We start from the raw sequence: 14,322 nt of genomic DNA, 5'->3' as shown, positions 1-14,322 counted from the left end.
TAGATGGCATTTAGATCCTAAAAAATTGGCTTGTATGTATCCGAATTTACAACCTAAATGCTGGAGATGTGATTGTGTTGATGCTACGTATTATCATATATGGTGGGCTTGTAAAAAGGTCAAAGCATTTTGGATAAAAATATGGTGGATTACGCACAATGTTCTTTAAAAGAGGATAAAGTTTACCTCTGTTATTTTTGTTAGGTATAATTACTGACTGTACAGTTATAGAGACTAATTTGATTTTGAACTTAACAACGGCAGCAAGACTGTTGGTGGCGCAGTACTGGAAGAAGGAAGATTTGCCTACTATTCAAGAATGGACGTTAAAAGTAACAAACTTAGCAGAGATGGCTAAAATATCAGCGTATCTCAAGATCATAAAAATACAAGCTGGAATGGAGAAGATGGATTGACTATATTCAAAATAAATATGGGACTAAGAAACTCCAGATAGCTTATGAATGAATGAGCAAGGAATTGCTTGTTTAAAGTTAGCTTTACAAAAGGGGAGTTAAAGTACAAGTGAGGGATGATGTTAAAGTTAGTTAGTTTATTTTAGAATATGGTTGTTCAATGTTTATACCCTGTATTTGCTCTGGGAGGTTGTGGGGGGGCAGGGGGGAGGGGATGTGGGTTCGGGGGGGAGGGAAGGTATATATTTGTAAAACTCTTTAATACATACATACATACATACATACATACGAAAAACTAATTAAAAAAAATACCAGGAAAGATTCTGGAAAAGATAATCAAGCAACGAATTGGCGAACACCTAGAAGTAAACAAAGTAATAGCCAAAAGCTAACATGGGTTTGTCAAAAACACATCATGCCAGACTAATCTTATTGTATTCTTTGACAAAGTAACAAAATTAGTGGACCAGAGGAATGCCGTCGATATAGTTTACTTGGACTTCAGTAACGCATTTGATAAGGTAGACCATAACCTACTACTAGATGAAGTAGAAGAACATGAATTAGACAGCATCACCACCAGATGGATTCGTAACTGGCTGACCAACCGCACTCAATGTGCAGTCCTCAATGGAACTGCATCTACATGGAGGGAAGTATGCAGTGGAATACCCCAAGGCTCTGTTTTAGGCCCAATACTCTTCAACATCTTCATCAATGATTTGGATGAGGGAATAAATGGGGAACTCATCAAATTTGCAGATGACACCAAGCTGGCAGGAATAGCCAACACTCCAGAAGACAGGCTTAAGATACAGAAGGATCTTGACAAACTTGAACACTGGGCACTAACTAATAACATGAAATTCAATGGTGAAAAGAGTAAGGTTCTACATTTAGGCAAGAAAAACAAAATGCACAGGTACAGTATAGGTGGTATCTTGCTCAATCGTAGTAACTGAGAGGGATCTTGGAGTACTAGTGGACAACCATTTAAATATGAGCCAGCAGTGTGCAGCAGCTGCCAAAAAAGCCAACACAGTTCTAGGCCACATAAACAGAGGGATAGAATCAAGATCACGTGAAGTGTTAATACCACTTTATAATGCCTTGGTAAGCCCACACTTGGAATACTGCATTCAGTTTTGGTCGCCATGATGTAGAAAAGATGTGGAGACTATAGAAAGAGTACAGAGAAGAGCAACAAATATGATTAGGGGGCTGGAGACTAAAACATATGAAGAACGGTTGCAGGAACTGGGTATGTCTAGTTTAATGAAAAGGACTATGGGAGACATGATAGCAGTGCTCCAATATCTCAGGGGTTGCCACAAAGAAGAGGGAGTCAAACTATTTTCCAAGGCACCTTGGAGGGTAGAACAAGAATGCCTCGGTTGAGGACCACCTGTCCTGAGCTATCTGGTTGCGGAAGTGGGCCCCCCAACTGTACAGACTGGCATCTGTCGTAATGGTGAGCCGGGTCAGCTCCTTGAACGGAGACCCCTTCTTCAGGGCAGGAGACAACCACCATACGAGCGAGCGATGCACCTTCACGGAGACTGGAACGAGCCTCGGTGAGCTGCTCTCGTTGGTCCTTTGATAGGGCAGCAGAAGCCACTGGAGGGGACGAGAGTGAAGACGTGCCCACGGAACGATGAATAGGCATGATATCATCTTGCCCAGGAGCTGTGACAGCAGCATGATCTTGGCACGAGGAGACGCTGTACCTGTATGGCCATCTCCCTGAGTTTCTCCACCCTCTCTGGTGATAGGAAGACCTGGCAGGCGATGGTGTTGATGATGGCCCCTAGATGCTGAAGCCTGGTGGTGGGGCGAAGATGGCTCTTTTCCAAGTTGATGGAAAAGCCGTGACTCTGGAGAACCTGCATAGTGTACTGCAGATCCTCGACCGCCTGCTGGGGGGATGACGACTGGATGAGCACATCGTCTAAATAGCAGTGCAGCCTTACTGGTCGCGACCTGAGGAACACCGCCACTGCTGCGAGGACCTTGGTGAACGTCCTGGGGGCCAATGACAGGCCGAACGGCATGGCCCGGTACTGATAGTGCTGACTGGCTTAAGTGAACCTCAGGTATCTGCGGTGGGCTTTGCGGATGGGTACGTGGAGGTAGGTGTCTTTTAGGTCTATGGAGGTTAAGATGTCTCCCGGCCTGATGCAGCCCAGGATCGACTGGAGGGACTGCATCTTGAACCTCCAATAGGTGACATGATAATTTAGCCGTTTTAAATCTAGGATCCCCCTCCACCCTCCGGAGTTTTTGGGGACCAGAAACAGGATGGAATAGAACTCTGTCCCTTCCTAACCAGGAGGTACCGGCTCTATGGCCCTGATCTCCCTGAGATGTCTTATTTCCTGTTCCATGAAGGAACTTTTGACAGGGCACGAGGGAACGGGACACCTGATGAAATGATGGGGAGGAAAAGAGAGGAATTCTAGGGTGAGACCCAGGGTAATACCCACTGGTCCGACGTGACCTGCTCCCACTGGGAGTGAAACAATTGGAGCTGCCCTCCTATGGGAGCTGATTCCCAACAGTCACATACTTTCTGAAAGGGCGGGAGCCAGATCCCCCGAAAGGGGTGTCTGGAGTAATACGGTTGGTGACCCCTGTCCCGAAAGGACTGACGGTCCTGAGATCTGTCCGCCTGCTGGTTGAATGGGTGATGTGACTGAGCAGAACTGGAAGAAGGTTCTGAGTTCTGAAAGGACTGCCTCCTGTAGGAGTAAAAGCCCTTCTTATCAGATTTCTTAGAAACCAACGGCATCACCTTCTTTTTGTCCTTATTTTCCACTAGGACTGGATCCAACACCTCCCCAAAGAGCTTGACCCCTTTGAAGGGGGCAAAAACTAAGTTTCACTTGGAACGCATGTCCACGTTCCAATGCCTCAGCCATAAGAGACGCCTGGTGGTGACATTCGAAGCCAGGGCCCGAGAAGCGAACTTAACCGCACTGAGGATGGCATCAGCAGTATACTCGGTGGCAGCCATGATTTTATTAATCTCCTGCCTTAACTTGGTATCCTTAACTGGAACCCTCGCCATTAACCGTCTCAACCAGAGGAGAGCGGCCCTGGAAAGAAAGGAAGCAGAGGCAGACGTCTTAATTGCCCATGCAGCCGCCTGGTGCGTCTTATGACAGGCATTCTCAGATATCTTATCCTCAGCCTTAAGACCTTCTAACAAATCAGGCGGAAGCACCAATGTTGAGGTGAGGGCCGCTACCGGAGGATCGATAGGAGGCAGCTTAAGTAAATCCTCCAGGCTGGCATCCACAGTGTACAGCTTCTTATCATTGCTAGAGGGGGTAGCCATAGTAGCAGGCTGGCCCTTTTGCTTCTGAACCAAATTAAGAAACATCTTGGGAATAGAAATGACCTCTTGGAGTGAGACTAGTTCCTCAAACAAATCCCCAGATAAGTCATCCAGTTCAGCAGGAGCTTGAACAGGTGGAGTGGACCCCATACAGGTGGCGAGCTTGGCCTTGTCCAAAATGGTTTTGAAATTTGCAATGTTAAATAGTCCCGATGAAGAGGGCTTTTGAGCCGCTGCACCTTCCTCCCCCAAGAATTCAGCCTCCTGAACAGGCAGAATGTCATCCCCCTCTTCCCAGTCCGAAGCCTCGGAACCAGAAGAGGAGTGGGGGGAATGCAGGGGACGTGGGGAGAAGCAACCACGGGAACTGGCTGGGGCTCTGGGTGTTTAGTCTTGCGGGTGCGTTTGCCCCTGTGCAACATGCCCGCTTCAATGCCCTGGGAAATGGCCCTGTTGATAACTTCCTGCATTTCCACTGAAAGATCAGGGCCAAGATCCTCCATGGGCTGAGCTCTGGGTTTGGGTCATGAAGAAGGAAGTTGAAGAGCCAAGGGACCCAGGGCAGGACCTTCTTCTAGGTCCGAAGGGCAAATGAAAAGATCAGCCTGATCTACCATCGAGGACCCTGGAGATACTGCCCTAGACATGGAAGCTGTGGGGGAAAACTCCCGGCCCTCATCCTCGCTGTCTGAAACAGGCCTTGGCTGGGCCGGAGGAACCTCCATGGCGGGCTCCTCAGGAGACACCGATTGGGAGGACTGCGTTTGGTGCTGGGCCTTGGAGAATTGCTTTTCAAGGGCCTTTTGACGGCATAATGCATCCTTGTCTGGCCTTGATCCCTGCTTAGAGGCTGGCCTGGAGTATGGTTTGGAGCTCCTGATGGCCTCCCTGGCAGCCACACCAGCCTGCCTGGAGAAAACCCTGGAGGAACCCCCTGCCTGGGTGGAATCCTTGGGAGCCTGCTCAGCCATTTGTAACTGTGGGCCAAGACAACCAGGGACTGCCTCCACTCACCACCTTGCAAAAGCCCTGCAAACCAACAGATGCTCTGAAGAGACATGAAGGGATTGCAGCAGCAACATCCAGCAGGTGGAATAAAGTGCGAGCGTTAACAGCTCCCAGCACTGCAGGAATGAGGCTTGTGACCAGCAGCCCCAATCCTTGCCGCTCAGGTGAAAAGGATACACCTAATTGCCAGCCAGGCCGGACAAAGAGTGGCTCCTCGCAGCACCTGCTGTGAATCAGGCTGCAGGCAGCTGCCACGAGGTTGAAATCAGAAACCGAAACTGCAAATAGCTCCCAAAATGGTGACCAGAAGATCTAATTACTTTAAAAGTTGCCGCCAAACTATCTGGAGCTCTGAAGCACCGCACCTGCACCAAACGGCGTCCATGCCACCAAAGGCACGGACGCCAACCGCAGGAGCCTCAGCGGGGCTTTCCCCCTCCCCAGCAAGGGTCCAGCAGCTGTCTGCATTCCCCGCAGCGCCTGGGAGTTAAGCAGGACGCCGGAGAACCGAAGAGCGAGTTAGAAACGAATTAAAGAAATCTAATTACACTCACTCAGCCTGATCACCCCCTAAACTGAAAATACTCACAGTAAATGCTCAAGAGAGTACAAGCAAATAAACTAAATGCAGAGAAACTTAAAAGCGTGTCCTACTGGGCTAGCTGAATTGAAAAATCTGAGGATAATCAGCACCAGAGGCGTGGCTTAAAGTTTCAATTCAGCTCTGGGCAGTTTGGCTATATTTAACCCTTGCTTGGACTCTCCTGAGCAGCGCCCTGGAAAAATTTCCTGACAGTTAGAAAAATTAATCAGTGGAACAGCTTGCCTCCAGAGGTTGTGAATGCCCCAACACTGGAAGTCTTTAAGAAGATGTTGGATAGCCATTTGTCTGAAATGGTATAGGGTTTCCTGCCTAGGCAGGGGGTTGGACTAGAAGACCTCTAAGGTCCCTTCCAATTCTAGTATTGTATTGTATTAAGAGTCCATTTTTGAAGGCTTGATCACTTGAGAGCTAGGATGGTATAGGTATGGGAGAGATACTTACTTAACATAGACGAGGCTTGGACATTCCTCAATGAGTCTTGCCACATATTTTGCTCCAATATCAGTAATCTGGTTGTTGTATAAGCTTTGGAAGGAATAATAGCAGCTGGGTATTAACTAAGTTAATTACATCAAATACGTATAGCAAGTATATGAACAGGGAGCAAATCTCACTCTCTAGCACTGATAATATTATTACTTAGTTGGGTAATGAAATACCTGCAAGCAAATAACTAAGCTCAGAGAACATCAATGATTCCACTGTTCAATCCTGATATACTGTGTGTGTGTGTATATAAATTATATATATAATATATATAATAAATAAAACTTGAATGGGTTATTAACATGTAGTGATTCAGGCACTGCACCTCTGCCTAGTTTTCCTAGGGCTCTTCAATTCATCTCTATTCAATAACTTTCCAACTGTTATTCTATTATTTCATGATGCTGCATTAAATATAAAAGTTCTAAAGGCAGGATATAACTAACTAATTAACTATGTGTTGATAGCAATCAAGTAATGGAGCAAATGATCTGGCAATGATCTAGATGTGGAAGTCATTACTCTTTCATGTTACTCCCCTTGATAATTGGAACACGCCCTTCACACAATGAATATCTGAGCTCGTCCTTTGTACATACCCCAAATAAGACACAATTTTGAATTTGGACAGCTCCTCGTAAAGCACTCTCACACCTTGATCTGTGATCTGGTTCACGCTCACCCTAAAGTAAAAGAAAGATGTGATAAAGTAGCTGGTTCACAGCACCATATATATTGAAGTATGAGCCTTTTAATTCAAAGAAGCATCAGCGGATTTAGCTTTCTTTGTAATACCATCAATGTTTGAAAACAGAACAAAATGGCCTCTTTCTTTTCTCCTTCACTAACTGAAGCAATTTATCCATAAATAAATAAAAATCTCTAAAAGAAACTGATTATAATTCCTACAAGTAATATTTTATGGATTCCTAGAATTACTCAAAGGACAATTTTATCAGCACTGTGTAGATGAGAGGGTGAAAAAAGGAAGGATGAAGAGTCTGCTCCCTGATTCTTTCAAGGAGAAATAGCTTCTTTCCTTATATCAGTTCCTATTATATCATTGTGTTACTGTACCTGAGTACTGCCAGATGGCTAAAGCAAGGTTGCAGCTGCTTGATCCCATAATCATTGATGTTGTTATTGTCCAGATCAAGGGCCAAGTGTTTCTGGAAATGATGCATAACAAAGGAGATGGCACTGCAATCAGCGGAGTAGGCATTGCAGTAAGTCAGTTTGATGTAGTTGGCACGCATGCATTTGGCAACCCCTTTACCAACTTTCTCACTCTGTGTCTCATAGATGCATCTCAGCATCCAAACAAAGTTTGGCATTACTTGAACCTGTCTGTATTCCTTCAGCCTTGCCCGAGAGAGACCCTTCAGGTGAGACTTCATGCTTTCAAAAAAATAGGCAAGAAGAATCCTCCTTTTCTTCTTGACTGTACTGAGAGGAATCAGATGCCTCAAGAGTTTCTGCCTTGCCTTGGAAAGCAACCCACACAAGAAGAGATTAGTAAAATGAAAGTGCTCTTTATTTCGGAAAGGATCTCCTCCTGTTGGGTGGTAATTTTTTAACCAGGAAAGAGGCAAGCAGGAAGACAGAGTACTGTCTTGCATGGAGCATTCAGCAAAGAACTGCAGCAAATCCCTGGCCCCCACTTTCTCATCTGTTACCAGATAAAAAGCTGCGAAAAATGACTGCAGGGTCAAGTGCAGGAATTCATAGCAAGATTGGTCTACAGTACCTTCATAATTAGGAACTGTCCTGAGAAATCCTAAATGTAAATCCTGCTCAAGGAGGTCACTAAGGACTTCCTCTTGCTCAAAGACAAAGAGAGATTTCTGCATTCCTATGTAGGCTATTTTACTCAGTGCAAACAATTTCTCTTTATTGGACCTGTATGTTTCTTCTTGGCTTCTGTTGTTCTTCTTTAGCAAATTTGTCTTTTGAATGCGATTAAGGTGGACTTCAGTCATGAGTAAGAATATGTCCGTTAGAGTTACAGTGACGTCTGGGAGCTCATGGCTATCAAATGCAGAGTGGAAATGTTCAAAGCATTTGAACATAATCCAGCAAAATAATGGCACCAAACACAAACTGCTTAGATTTGGGTTGGCTTCCAGTTGGTTCAAAACCAAAGTCTGACATCCTTCATCTTTGAAGAACACTTTAGTATAATCTTTCAGGTTACTACTGGAAAATCCTCGAAGATGTACTTTCTTCCGGACAATATTTTTATCAATTTCTGTCCCTGTCCTAGCTGTCAGAATTTTTCTAGATCCCTTCAAAAGTTTTCCACTGAGGAGGCCCACCAGAAGAGCAAGTGGATGAATAGATTCAGTGGGAGAGCAGATTTCAGGAATACTACTGAGATCAAAATCAGAATGAATTTCATCAAATCCATCAAATGTAAACAAGACAGTATGAGGAAATTTTACAATGAAGTTGAAAACCTCCTCTTGATTCTGATCTGGGAAACAATTATACTTGAAGAGAAGATCCTTTAAACAAAACACTTCTTCTTGCTTGAAGCAGCTGAACATTCGGCATCGGAAACGAAAGAAGAATTTGGCCCCTACATCAAAGGCATTCTTGGACCAGAGATTTTGCATCTTTTGCAGTAACAAGGACTTTCCAATTCCAGCATCTCCAAAGATATAGATGGTCTCTCCATTTTCATTGATCAGCCCAAAATTGTCAATAAGTAGATCTTCTAAAGCATCCACATTACTGAGTTTCTCATTTTTATGATTCAGAAACTCCATAATATTGGCAGAATATATTTCTTCAAGCAACATGTCTTCCTTTTGGGCATATGACATGACGAACTTTGTTTCTCGGCACAATTCATCTTTAAGTTTCTGCTGGTATCTGCTGACTAAAGATAAAGCTGAGTATTATTAAATGAATTTTAATGCAGTTCACCTAACATAAAGTTTTCTAGGCACCATTAAAATATATATACTACTAATAGATGATGTGATTTATTTAAATTGTGCTCTACTCTTTCATATTTCTCTGGAATATGTGAAAATTTTCAAAGCAGCTATGGACTTTCTCAAGGGACTGGCATCTACTCAAAAAGTAATCGTAAAATATACACACGCTCATAAACACCAAGTATTTGGTTCATAAACTTTACACATATAGACTTCCTCCACAGAAATATATTGCTGTAAATGTATGCCAGGAAATTGATGTCCCCCTCAATACACAAAGTGTAATTTCACATGCATGACATAGTCACACATTACATGTCCTAAAGGCACATTAATTTTATGGCCCTCTTTTTAAAGATTTTATAAATTATTTTTGGAAAACTATATTATTGCATATGTACAATGGTATATGTATATATTATTGTATGTGTTTGTGCACAATTATTGATTGATTGCAAAATTTAGATTTGCTTTCATTAGTGTTATTCGATTTTGTCCCAGAATTCTAATGTTTTCTCTTTGGTTAACAATTCTTTTGATATTTTATGAAGCTGTATTAGGTTTAAACATCATTTCTCTCAGATTAGCATATTTCCAACTTGCAAATTGTCACAGGATTACTTTACTCTGTCCGAACCCAATTGCAATAATAAACAATATTAAAATATCTATTATATAAAAGTATATACATTTTTCACTTACATTGCCCAGTGTGGAAAGTAAGTCTCCCAAATGTAATGGTTATAATGCCTATTGTTTTGTTTTGTGGCAAGTAGTTACAAGGAATTCAATACAATTAGTCCTTGACTTACAACAGTCATTTAGTGACTATTCAAAGTTATTTATTTATTGAAAAAAGTGATTTATTACCATTTTTCACACTTACAATCATTGCAGCAATCTGATAGTCATACAATCAAAATTCAGATGCTTGGAAACTGATTCATATTTATGACAGTTGCAGTGTCCCAGGATTATGTGAACACCTTTTGTGACCTTCTGAAAAGCAATATCAATGGGGAAACCAAATCGACTTAACAACCACTTTGCTCCTGATTTGTTTTCAACTCCATTGTTATTCCTCCTCTGTAAATCACTGAGTTCACATTTTAATATGATCCATATTTATTCAGCCACTCAGTTCTAAACCTATATTTTGTTTCTTTTACTTCTTAAGAACCAATTCTTACCATACTCCACTAATTTTTATTTTTCTCTTTACACATCCAACTCTCATTCCCATATAACAAATTAAGCAGGAGCATGCTTTTGTAAGCTGCCATTTTACATTTCCTTCAATATACTTTAATTTCTCACAATAAAACATGTTTGAATTTGCTGCTTTTATACCAACATCTATACTTGCAGTCTGATAATAAAACTTCTCCATCCATTTCCTCATTCTAAGAAAATACCTATCTGCATTTCTGTTTAACTTCCAATTGTTTACTACATTTCCCAGTGAAGCATAGAACCTTCATCTATGATAATTAATTTTCAAATCCATATCTTTATTTAATCAAACAGTCTATATTGATCATTAACTTCAAATCATATATGTTCTCAGCCAATGACATGGTAGTAATAGCACAAATAGTAAATTGTTGTAGTCCAGCAGGAGCCGTTGGAGCTGCCACCAGACTCCAACAGCAAGGGGCCCTATGAGTCGGCCCTGGAGGATGTGGAGGACCCTGGACAGGGTTCCGACTCCGAGCAGGGCGCAGAGAGACTGATTGGCCACCAGGTGGCGCCTGAGCCTTGGACCAATGGGGAGGAGACAAGGGAGAGTGAGCCAGAAACCAGCAGTGAGTTGTTCCTGGATGCACACCGTCGAAGAGCTACTGGGCGTCAAGAACAATTACCTAATTACAGGAGGTAATTGCGCTCAGCTGGTGGTCATTAGGCTCCTCTCCAGATTATAAAAAAGACTGCTTGTGCCATGCCCTTCTTGCAGAAGTCAACGCTTGACTAAAGAGAACGTAACTAACTTGGCAGGCTGGATTGCTGCCAAGGTTTGTCTGAATTGCTGCCAAGGTTTGTCGGACTTGCTGCCAAGGTCCTTATCTGTTTGTTTGTTTGCTTGGCTTTCAGCCACCGAGATTCTGGTCTTGCTATTAAAGGACATTCTAATTAAGCTTGTCTCAGCTCTCGTTAGTGGACGGAGGAGGGGGGTCAGAACAGTAAATAGGACAGTAGTCCTCAACTTGCAACCACAACTGAGCCCAAAATTTGTTGCTAAACAATTCTGTTATTAAGTGAATTGTGTTCTAATTTAGTTTAGGTTTTGTCACAATTGGTGGTGATGATGATGATGATGATGATAATAATAATAATAATAATAATAATAACAACAACAACAGGTACATTAAAGAAAGAAACAGAGTCACTATCCTGGCTGTGCAAGAACAAGCTATCCGCACCAATGCCATTAAGGCCAAAATCGAAAAATCCTCTGATGATGCCAAATGCAGACTTTGCAAAGAAGCTGATGAAACTGTTGATCACATACTCAGCTGCTGTAAAAAAATCACGCAGACTGATTATAAATTGCGGCACAATTCAGTAGTACAAATGATCCATTGGAATTTGTGCAAAAATTATAATATTAAAACAGCAACAAACTGGTGGGAACATCAGCCTGAAAAAGTCACCGAAAATCAGATGGTCAAGATCTTGTGGGATTTCCGTATACAAACGGACAAAATACTGGCGCATAATACACCAGACATCACACTGGTTGAGAAAAATAAGGTCACAGTCATAGACATCGCAATACCAGGTGATAGCAGGGTCGCTGAGAAGGAACATGAAAAAAATCGCAAAATACCAGGATTTAAAAATCGAAATTCAACGACTATGGCACAAACCAGCAGTGGTAATTCCAGTGGTAATTGGCACACCGGGTGCTATTCCAAAAGCACTGGAATTACATTTAAAACAGTTAAAAATTGACAAAATCACCATCAGTCAAATGCAAAAAGCCGCACTGCTTGGATCTGCACGCATAGTACGAAAATACGTTACGACGTCCTAGGCCCCTGGGTGGGGCCCGACTAGTAACCAATGCCAAATCCGGCGAAACAACTGGCCGCTGTGATACAATTGTATAACAACAACAACAACAACAACAACAGGAGAGAACATTGATGAAGTCATGGGGAGAATATTGGTGAAGTCAACATCAGATGAGGAATCTTCCAAGGAGATTCACTTTCACCACTATTGTTCAACATTGCATTAATTCCACTGACAATAATCCTACGAAACACAAAACAGGGATACCAAATCTCAAGCCAACATGGCAAGATAAACTATCTATTATTCATGGATGACTTTAAAATGTATGCGAAAAGCCCCACTGAACTTAAATCAATACTCAACACAGTTCAACTGTTCAGCAGTGAGATCAAGATGAACTTTGGGCTTAAAAAATGTGCTGTATTATCCATGCGGCAAGGAAAAATGAAAAAAGCAGAAGGAATAGAACTGGGAAATGGAAATATAGTGAAAGCATTAGCAAAGGATGATGGTTACAAGTACGTAGGCATATTGGAAGCAGGTAACATCTTGAATGGAAAAGTCAAAGAGTCAACACAAAAGGAATACATCAGGAGGGTTGGCAAAATATTAAAATCAAAGCTGAATACTGGAAACATAATTAAAGCCATTAATGCATGGGCAGTTCCACTGATACGTTACTCAGCTGGAATCATCAACTGGACTCTGGCTGAACTGGAACACCTGGACCGGAAAACACACAAACTTTTGAATATGTACCACGCTTTACATCCATGAAGTGACATCGACAGGTTGTACCTGCCAAGAAAAATATGGAGTAGGGGCTATTGCAAATCCATTGAACTGTAGAAGAAGAAAAACAAAGTTTGAATGATTACGTGAACCAAAGTACAGAAAAATTGCTGCAGGCTCTGAAAACGGAGAACAGCATAAAACAACAGAAACAAAGGCAGAATATAAGAAAAAACAGCTGGAGGACAGATTAAATAGATGGAAACCAAAGCTTTGCATGGACAGCATTTGAAAAACATTGAAGGAAAATGTGATGATAACTCGACATGGACATGGCTTAAGATGGGAACTATCAAGAAAGAAACAGAAGATTTAATACTGGCTGCTCAAGATGAAGCACTACAAACTAATGCCATGAAAGCGTAGATACAAAAATCTACTGACAACCCAAACTGCTGACTTTGCAATAACAAAGTCAAAACTGTTTCATATTTAATATGTGAATGCATCAAAATCGCACAAACTGATTACAAAGCTAGACATGACCGAGTTGCTAAATTAATCCACTGGTCATTATGTAAAAAAATATGATTTACCTGTATCCAGAAAGTCATGGGAAAGTCATAAAGTGGAAAAAGTTATCAAAAATGAGAAGGTGAAGATCTTGTGGGATTTTCAAATACAAACTGATTGTCATTTGGAGCACAACACTCCAGATATCACGGTTGTAGAGGGCCAAAGTGTACAGTTTATTGATATCGCTGTTCCTGGAGATGATGTATGTCGAAGAAAAAGAACTAGAAAAAACAATGAAATATCGCGACCTGGCCATCAAAACTATACGGCTATGGATGAAGCATGTAACAGTGATACCCATTATCATTGGGGCACTTGGCACCATATCCAAGAATTTTACAAGATACATCAACAAATTGCAGCTTCCTGCAATAACACCAGCGCAACTGCAAAAAGCTGCACTACTCGGAACATCTTATATTTTAAGAAGGTACTTGGTTGATACCTAGGACACTGGCAGTAAACTGTATCAACCATTAGCACCAGTCACTGGTATTTGTAATGCATTTTTGAATGTTCAGTTGGCTGAGTTTCATGTTTAATGAATAAAGTTAATAACAACAACAACAACAACAACCCCTCCAAGGAGCTTTACCTTGTCGTGGTGGAGGCGCTTGCGCGCTCTAATGATCCTAAGGAATATGCTGAACAGTTACAACCATATCAGACAGGTCTTGGGTGAAGGGCCAGACAAAATTTGCTCCACAACCCATACAAATATGGTGAATACGAAAAAAAAAATGAAATTTATGCCAGCTGAACTGTTGCCCGGATTAACAAGGGTTCCGTTGGATGCCAAGGTGGCGCAGTGGTTAAATGCAGCACTGCAGGCTACTGCTAGATCAGCAGGTCAGCGGTTCAAATCTCACCGGCTCAGGGTTGACTCAGCCTTCCATCCTTCCGAGGTGGGTAAAATGAGGACCCAGATTGTTGGGGGCAATATGCTGACTCTCTGTAAACCGCTTAGAGAGACCTGAAAGGCCTATGAAGCGGTATATAAGTCTACTGCTATTGCTATGCTATGGCTCATGGGCATTCTGCGCAAAATGACGGGGCTACAGGGCTTAGTTCCCTCTGCTAGGCAATCAGGGCATTGAGCTGACAAGCTACTGGAAGAAAAAGTGAAAAAGCAGAAAATCTGGACTAGGGAAGAAAACATCTCTATTATGAAAGCTTACTATCAGTCTGAACCAGCAAAATGTG

General features: G+C 42.2%; 1 protein-coding gene across 3 annotated transcripts in view; it reads right to left on the bottom strand.

The window, feature by feature from the left end:
- Nucleotides 1–14,322, bottom strand: part of NOD1 (nucleotide binding oligomerization domain containing 1) — a 78,962-nt gene that overhangs the window by 36,682 nt on the left and 27,958 nt on the right. For all 3 annotated transcript variants that reach the window (XR_004256926.1, XM_032236681.1, XM_032236682.1), the window contains exons 4-6: nucleotides 6,929–8,732; nucleotides 6,451–6,534; nucleotides 5,807–5,890 (exon numbers count right to left, since the gene is read on the bottom strand). Coding sequence is in view for 2 of the 3 variants with exons in the window: in XM_032236681.1 (XP_032092572.1) it covers nucleotides 5,807–5,890; nucleotides 6,451–6,534; nucleotides 6,929–8,732 (1,972 nt within the window). In the remaining variant the exon portion in view is untranslated. The remainder of the gene's footprint in view (nucleotides 1–5,806; nucleotides 5,891–6,450; nucleotides 6,535–6,928; nucleotides 8,733–14,322) is intronic.

Source organism: Thamnophis elegans, chromosome Z (genome assembly GCF_009769535.1).
Source record: "Thamnophis elegans isolate rThaEle1 chromosome Z, rThaEle1.pri, whole genome shotgun sequence".
NCBI classification, from domain to species: Eukaryota; Metazoa; Chordata; class Lepidosauria; order Squamata; family Colubridae; genus Thamnophis; species Thamnophis elegans.
The sequence above is the reverse complement of the archived record's forward strand: the minus strand, read 5'-3'. Positions and strand labels throughout refer to the sequence as shown.